Genomic DNA, 8,557 nt, shown 5'->3' with positions numbered 1-8,557 from the left:
CTACTACGGAATACATGTAACAAAATTAAAGAGACAAAGAAATTACAAAGCTTACTTAATTAAGTAAGGAAGTGCTAGCTTGACCCTGTCAGGACCACCCTTGAAGTTTGTAATGTCCCAAATTGTATGTGCCTGACAGAGAAGTATGGACAAAAGAATCAGCAAGAGGCAATGCATAAGGCAAAGCAGTCTAAGAAAGACTGTCACATTCACCCACAAGTAAGAGCCAGTTTAAGTAAAGTGCTATTATTCAATGAAAGATTCATTATAACGTGTTCATGTTTTTATATAATATTTATTATATAGGCCTCTGGTGGATTCGGTCTGTCGCATTGTATTCCTGTTTTTATCCATAATATGCCTTTAGCCTACACAAAACGAAATCTGTTTTCTGTTTCTACGGTTTGTTGCCTTTCCTCATCATTGCCTATAGGCTTATAGATCTCATGCTGTCTTTCTTTTCTCGCCAACTACCTCTTCCCTACCCACAGTACAGACCCCATGCATGGCTAATAATTTATGTAACTAATTAGTAAAATAAGTAAAAATGTATTAACCTTTATTAGGCTATCTTAAATTATATGTTGTAAGCTAGATCAACGTTATAAATTTAGGCTAAGGCAGGCATATTTTTATTATGCTGGAAGCCTATAGATCTAGATCTAGATGACTTTTTTTCTTATGTAACTACTGACACTGACTAGATTAGATCTCTCAAATCTAGATCTAGATAATCTAGATGTAGATGTAGATCTAGATCTAGTTTTCGGTCTACGTTATCAAGAAATGTTTCGGTTTTATGCTAGATCAACATTATTTTATAACTAGATTCTAGGCCTAGATCTAGATCTAGATCTAGATCTAGATCTAGAATTCAATTTTTAAATCTGTTGTCCTGTTTTCTTCCACATGCGTACATTTTTCTGTAGGCCAGAATTAGAGTATAGATTGTAGAGGCAGTGTTTACAAATGCAGCCTTGGCCAGTTCTCTGATTGCGCTAGGCCTAAGCCGCAGAAAGCATTTGTGTTTATTGCACCTTTTGGCTCTTTGACGTAGATGCGTGCAATTTGGTTACTATAGCTAGCATAGTCATTAGATCTAAAATTATATTTTTTGTATGTTCCTGATGAATCCCGTGATCAGGCGAAACGCTGAACCTTTATAAATTTTTCTTTGGAAATTATACAAGTCTTAATCCTTTTTTATTCCTTGATATTTACAATGATGATGATGATGATGATGATGATGATGATGATGATGATGATGACGAAGGAGTCGGTTTTGTCACGGTAGTCACCGTATTGTACCTTACTCTTTTTTACTCACGGGACGTAAGCGCCCCGTATGCCATGGGCTTTTGGTTAATGTTACTCACTTCGGGGATCAACATAAAAAGTCAGACACTACACCCGGGCTCATCATTTAGAATGCTTGCTGTCGTGTGCGTTCGTCTCTCCAGTTTTACAGTCGTGTGTGTATACTAACATTACATGGTGTCAGAAGTCAGTGGATAACGTGTCACAAGTGTCAGAATGCCTCATTTCAAGCCTCCTGAGCCGTTTGATTTTTCGAAACCTCACGAGTGGCCCGAGTGGCGACAGCGTATGCTACGATACCGTACAGCCACCAAACTGAGCGCAGAGACCGGAGCAATTCAAGTAAGTTCATTAATTTACGCTATGGGACGCCAAGCTGAACAGATATTTAACACGTTCACGTTCCCTGCTCCCGTCGAAGGTAACGATCCTAGGGACAACTTTGACACTGTCTTAGAGAATTTCGACGCTCACTTTGTCCCCAAGCGGAATCTTATCCACGAAAGAGCAACGTTTCATGCACGTGCACAAAACAGTGGGGAGACGATAGAAGAATATGTTAGAGCCGTGTAAGAGCTTTCCGAACATGCAGACTTTAAGGACCGAGATGAAACCATAAGGGATAGACTCGTCCTAGGAGTACTGGACAATGAACTGTCACAGCGCTTACAACTCGAGGCAACTCTAACTTTGAAATCAGCCATCGAAACAGCACGCCATTTCGAGCTCGTAAAGGGTCAGGTCAGTAGCCAACGTCAGCTAGGTGCAGCAGTCACAGTAGATTCAGTGCGCTACGGCCAGAGGGGATATTCGTCGCCTGCTCACCCCAAGGGTAGAGGCGGCCGAAGAACAGGTACACACTCCCAACACAGAGGCAGCCATGCATCACCCTCAACTTTCTCTAACTGCGGCAACTGTGGAAGAGGTCATGCCCAAAACAATTGCCCAGCGCGTGGGAAAACTTGCAGGAAATGCGGCAAGCGCAATCACTTCGCAACAGTCTGTCGCAGCAGCAGCCGCAATGTCAACGAAATCACCGAATCGGAAACTCCTTCGTTCTTTTTAGGTGCTGTTGACAGAGACTCGGACAGTAATGTCATTACCGATGTAAACTTCGGCGAAGTTAGCGAGCCGCCATGGCGCGTTACACTGAACCTTGGAGGGAGAGCTACATCCTTCAAGATAGACATAGGGGCCGATGTTTCGATCACGTCGAAGGCCGTCTACAACCGTCTCAGTCCTCGCCCAAAGCTGAAAACAACGTCTGCAGTTCTTCGCAGTCCTGGTGGAGTCATAAGGAGCGTGGGAGAATTTATCGCAACTACGCAGCATAACAATCGCAACTTTGCGTTCCGTGTTTTCGTCCTTGACGACGACACCGACTGTCTTCTCAGTCGCGACGCCGCAGTTCGTCTGGGACTGATTTCTCGAGACAGAATAGACTCTGCCAACCTCATGTTCGGCGATGTGGGACCTAAACCTATACGCTGCGAGCCAGTGAAAATCATCTTGAAAGAAGATGCACAGCCATACTCCGTAAACGTCGCACGTCGGATTCCCATTCCACTCATGGGCGAAGTCAAAGCTGAACTAGACCGTACGGAGGCCGCAGGTGTCATTGAGAAGATCAGCGCTCCAACTGACTGGTGTGCACCCATGGTCACGGTCAGAAAAAGGTCTGGTAGCGTTAGAATCTGCACAGATCTGAAAAAGCTCAACCTATCGGTGAAGCGTGAACGATTCATGCTGCCCACCATAGACGACATATTGTACAAACTCAGCGGATCAAACAAGTTCAGCAAGCTTGATGCAACTTCATCCTTTTGGCAGTTGGCACTGGACGACGACTCCGCGAAGCTGACCACTTTCATTACCCCGTTCGGTCGGTACTTCTACAGACGTCTCTGCTTTGGAATCACCTCTGCGCCTGAGATATTTCAGCGTACGATGCAAGACATTCTAGCGGGCATAGACGGTGTTGAGTGCTTTATGGACGATATCCTCCTGCACACGGATGGTCACGAGAAACATGATAAGCTGAAGAAGAAAGTCTTCCAGCGGCTAAAGGAGCGTGGGGTGAAGTTGAACAAATCCAAGTGCAAGTTTGAAAAGGACGAAATCGATTTTCTTGGCCACATCATCAGCGGGAAGGGTGTAAGGCCAGATCCATCCAAGGTCAGCGCCATCACTGAGATGCCAGAGCCAGAGAACATTACAGACTTGCGACGAGTGCTCGGCATGGTGAACTATTTGGGCAGGTTTGTGCCAAATCTGTCAACAGTTATGAAGCCGCTCACCGATCTTCTGAATCACGATGCTGAGTGGGCCTGGACTCCAGCGCAGTCATCTGCCTTCACTGAGGTCAAGAGGTTGCTGTCATCAGCTCCAACACTCGCCTTCTTCGATTATATGAGAAAGCCTGTCACTGTAAGCGCCGATGCAAGCAGCTACGGACTGGGGGGAGTTCTCCTCCAGGAGGACAGGGGTGATCTTCAGCCAGTGGCCTACTGTTCCAGAACTTTATCTAGGGCGGAGAAAAACTACGCTCAGATTGAAAAGGAACTGTTGGCGGCCACCTGGACGTGCGAAAAGTTCGATCGCTACCTCATCGGGCTGCCGTCATTCACACTGCTCACCGACCACAAGCCCATTGTGCCTCTGATCAACTCTAAAGAACTGAATGATACACCTGTCCGCTGCCAACGAATGCTGATGAGGATGATGCACTACAGCGGAAAGGCAGTATACACCCAAGGGAAAAACATGACTGTCGCAGACTCCTTGTCCCGAAGTCCAGTAGTGAGCACCGAGCCTGAAGAATTTGGTGAAGAAATCGAGACTCATGTCGCTACAATCCAGATGTCATGGGATGCCACAGATAGCAAACTTGACGAAATCAGAAACAAGTCTCAACAGGATCCAGCAATCAGTGCTGCGATACAGTACACTAGAAGCGGTTGGCCGAAATTCATACAAAACGTCAAGTCCGAAGCTTGCGACCTCTACGCAGTTTCCAGTGAACTGAGCGAAGTCCATGGACTACTCGTCAGAGGTAACCGCATCGTAATCCCCAAGGCAATGCGAGGAGAGATGCTCAGAAGGATCCACGACGGTCACCTCGGTGTGTCGAAGTGTCGAGAACGGGCCAAATCTTCCATTTGGTGGCCTGGTCTCAGCTCCAAGATACGGGAAGTCGTCTCAAGATGCGACCATTGCCAGCGGAAACGTCCAGCACAACCAAGCGAACCTCTAAACCCGACAGCTCTACCTGAGCGTCCGTTCCAAATGGTTGGTGCTGACCTCTTCAACTACAAGGGACATGACTACCTGGTACTCGTGGACTACTTTTCACGGTACTTGGAGGTGGCCTACATGCCAGACACCACCTCAGAGACTGTCGTGTACAAACTGAAAAACATCTTCGCTCGGTTTGGCATTCCAGAACTACTGGTGACTAACAACGGTCCCCAGTTTGTGTCAGACCGTTTCCACAAGTTCGCCAAGGGCTGGGGATTTAAACACACGACCAGCAGTCCTCATTTTCCCCAGAGCAACGGCGGGTCGGAGAGAGCTGTCGAGGAAGCGAAGAAAGCCCTGATTCAGGACGACCCATTTCTCGCACTCCTGATCTACAGGTCTACACCAGTGTCACCGACGGGGGCGAGCCCAGCGGAACTTGCTCTTGGGCGACGCCTGAGGACGACCCTCCCAACTCTACCGTCAAACCTGAACCAGCAGGTCTACGACAGGGCGAAGATTGCAGCCAGAGACGCTGAGTCGAAGCGTAAGTACAAACAAGCTTTTGACAGACGTCACGGAGCCCAGAACCTCCCGGAGCTGAATCCTGGTCAGCTCGTCCTGCAGAAGCTGGAGAACGACAAGGAGTGGCGTGGCCCTGCGGTTGTCAAAGAACTGTGTGCACCGAGGTCTTACATCATACAGTCTGGGGATAGGGCTTACTGTCGGAACCGCAAACACCTGAAGCCCTACGTTGACCCTCCTTCCATGCCTTCTTCACCTGTTGCCACCCCAGAGCCTACTCCAATGTCCGTTCTCTTACCTCCGCCACCAGCTGTCCAGCCGGTGGAGCCTGATGTCACACCATCATCACCTCAGCCAGCTGCCGCTCCAGCCAGTCCAGCTCCAATAACTACCCGAAGTGGACGAGTGGTCAGGAGACCCGCTCGTTACCCGGACTGATGTTCTTGCGACCCAGTCGTATCCTTTCGATGACAAATTTTACTTTGTGTTTATTCTTTGCTGATTACCCAACAGTTGTGTAGACTTACCTGTTCGAGGTAATTTATTTTCTTAAGTTCGTTATCGGGACGCTATGCTGTTCTATGAATGTGACAAAGACAATTTGAAATGTGGAAATTATGAAATACCAAAGAACTTTATTGAAATGTGTTACCAAGTTCTCAAGTGCAAGCCCGGAATCTTCAAAGACAATTGAACTCTGTGTGTGAATTTTGTTAAAGTTAGAACATTCCCCTTTGAGAGACTCGAAGCCGATAATCTTTAATCCATTTTGGGGTTTTCCTTTTTCTTCAATATTAAAAGGGGAGATGTCACGGTAGTCACCGTATTGTACCTTACTCTTTTTTACTCAAGGGACGTAAGCGCCCCGTATGCCATGGGCTTTTGGTTAATGTTACTCACTTCGGGGATCAACATAAAAAGTCAGACACTACACCCGGGCTCATCATTTAGAATGCTTGCTGTCGTGTGTGTTCGTCTCTCCGGTTTTACAGTCGTGTGTGTATACTAACATTACAAGTTTAGTCAACCAAATTTTAAACATATAATATTTATATTTTTTGTCTTCAAATCTATGAAGACTCTCCTTACCTACTCTGTAAAACAATGATGATGATGATGATGATGATGATGATGATGATGATGATGATGATGATGGTGACCATGATGATGCTGATTGTGAACATGACGATGAAGAGGAGGAGAAGGATGGCGAGGAGGAGGAGATTGAGAGAGAGTGAGGAGGAGGGGGAAGAGGGGGAGAGGAAGGAGGAATTTTTGTTTTGATAAGAGTTTTATGGCACTTGCAGCACAATCGTGTCACAGAAGTGCCAAAGATTAGAGGTGTTACAAGAGAATAAGATACAAAGAAAACAAGGGGCAGTGATAAGGACGCTACATGTTTGATAAGAAAGAGGGAACAAACCATACTAAAGAACCCGCCAACCACCCACAGCCGTGTGGAGGGAGGAGAAGGAGGATGAGAAGGAGGAGGAGGAGGAGGAGGAGGAGGAGGAGCAGAACAGTGTCTTAAAATTAAAACGTGGCTACTGCGTTTCAATATATGAATCCCTTTGCTTGGTATATCAATTAAGGCATTGCAGTTTTCACAGAAATGAGGGGGGGGGGTGATTTCACAGTTAAACCCCGAGAGTTTTTCTTTCGTCCTTGGCTTCAGACTAAAATTAATATAACAAGAATAAGTATGCATAATATCACTTAAGCGTAATCTTCACAGCAACTATGTATCTCTGTGGGAAGTGCGTCATATTGATATACCTGAGTGTTGAGGACTTTCAGGGAAACTCTTTAATGTACTCCGTACGACAGGTAGGCAATAGACTGAAAAACTATAGTTTCTCTTTGCATTCTCTTTTCTTGCTGAGGAAGAGGGGGGGTGAGAAGGGAGGGGGGAAGAAAACGATTTTTGTTCAAATCTGAAAAGAAAAATTGCTGATTCAGTTTGCTCATCATCATCATCATCATCATCATCATCATCATCATCATCATCATCATCATCATCATCATCATCATCATTGTAGAAAAATCAGAATAAGAAGGGAAAGTCTTTGAGTATTTGTTGGTCAACCAATGGAAAAGAAGAATGTTGTTTATTAAAATGGCTCAACGTTTCACCTTGAAGATTTCTTCAGGAGCGACTGGGCGCAGACCTAAAGAGTGGTTTCAGCAGGAGGCGTATCAGAAGGAAAGCCCACATTGGAATTCCAAACCAGGTTAAGTGCGTCACTACCAGAGGGGGCGTCAACATTTTAAACTGAGACAAATGAAGGACTATCTGGTGGAACAGGACTGTCACCATCGGAAACAGTTTCAATTTCAAGTCCAGGACTACACATTTCTGAGTCAACTCCACCCTCAGTGACTTTAGACCATCTACAGATGAACCCATCCAGTTCCTGTGTTGAAACTCACTAACACCAAGAATGGACAGAAAATTGGCAGATCTGTCACATACAGCCAAAGCCATTTTATAACACCCCTCTACTGTAACAGTTCTCAGAGAAAAGGGAACAGCTGGCACAGAGTTTTAACAGTCAAGTCTAGTCCAGAAAAAACAGATGAAATTTGTCCCTCCATGTGTTGGCGTTTGAAACGATCAGGAACAGGTTCATCATATGTCAATGTTTAGGTGTCTGCGTGCTGTGAAGATGCAGCGACATGGAATTTGTAAATATGTCCATATGTACTGCATGTGCATGTGGTTGGTGTTGTTATATTGTGCTTGTCTTTGTAAGTGACAACACCCCCCCCCCTCCCAACCTCCCAAATGGTATTCTAATACAGTTAAGTTCACATTTGCTATAAGCTCACATTGAAATTTGACAAGCTCAGCTCCAAACATAGACAAAGATTTGTAATATTGGTCGACGTACTGTCATGGTGCCTGTAATCATAAACTTGGAATTTAAACATAATAGTAGTAGTCGTTTTCGTATCTCGTCTGTAATCTTGAGGATGTTGAATTCGACCAAGCCAGCCAATACACTAGACAAGGTCATTTTTTCATTTACAATTTTCGTGATTTTAGAATGATAGCTCTCCAGTGCATTAGAGTCTAGTTGTTGTTGCATGGAGATACACAACATTGATTTTGATGTCACAAGAAACCGCCCACAGATACCCCATTTAACGACCAGTTTTCTGCAAAATGACACAGCGGTAGGTGGGCCATTTTCGATCTCGCCTTGGGCAGTTTTATTAGCCAAAACGACCCTGTGCGAATAGAATTATTTCTTATTCGCACACCCGGTGTGAATAAAATTATAAATTATTCGCACACCCGGTGGGAATAAAATTGTATTATTTGCACACCCAGTGGGAATAAAACGATATTATTTGCACACCCGGTGTGTATAATCACTTCGTTCAAATAACGTCTTATGGGTGTCATTCCACTTTTTGGCTGGCTTGTTTTGTCTGTGAGTTAGTGACTTGAATTTGAATTATACAGACGAACCTG

The 8,557-nt window shown here is 45.2% G+C and overlaps 1 protein-coding gene across 1 annotated transcript; it reads left to right on the top strand.

Annotated features, from left to right (window-relative positions):
• Nucleotides 1-1,533: 1,533 nt before the first annotated feature.
• On the top strand, nucleotides 1,534-5,517 carry LOC106011307 (uncharacterized protein K02A2.6-like). The gene is made up of 2 exons (XM_013080470.1): nucleotides 1,534-1,659; nucleotides 1,981-5,517. The coding sequence occupies exons 1-2, from the start codon at nucleotides 1,534-1,536 to the stop codon at nucleotides 5,515-5,517; spliced, it is 3,663 nt and encodes a 1,220-aa protein (XP_012935924.1).
• The last annotated feature ends 3,040 nt before the right edge of the window (nucleotides 5,518-8,557 follow it).

This window comes from Aplysia californica, unplaced genomic scaffold (assembly GCF_000002075.1).
Source record: "Aplysia californica isolate F4 #8 unplaced genomic scaffold, AplCal3.0 scaffold00088, whole genome shotgun sequence".
NCBI lineage: Eukaryota > Metazoa > Mollusca > Gastropoda > Aplysiida > Aplysiidae > Aplysia > Aplysia californica.
The sequence above is the reverse complement of the archived record's forward strand: the minus strand, read 5'-3'. Positions and strand labels throughout refer to the sequence as shown.

What these genes read in the sequence shown, in the direction of transcription:
- LOC106011307 (XM_013080470.1), top strand. Translation starts at nt 1,534, where the DNA reads ATGCCTCATTTCAAGCCTCCTGAGCCGTTTGATTTTTCGAAACCTCAC. An exon ending in CAGAGACCGGAGCAATTCAA is followed by an intron (nt 1,660 to 1,980) that starts GTAAGTTCATTA and finishes GAACTGTCACAG; the next exon opens with CGCTTACAACTCGAGGCAAC.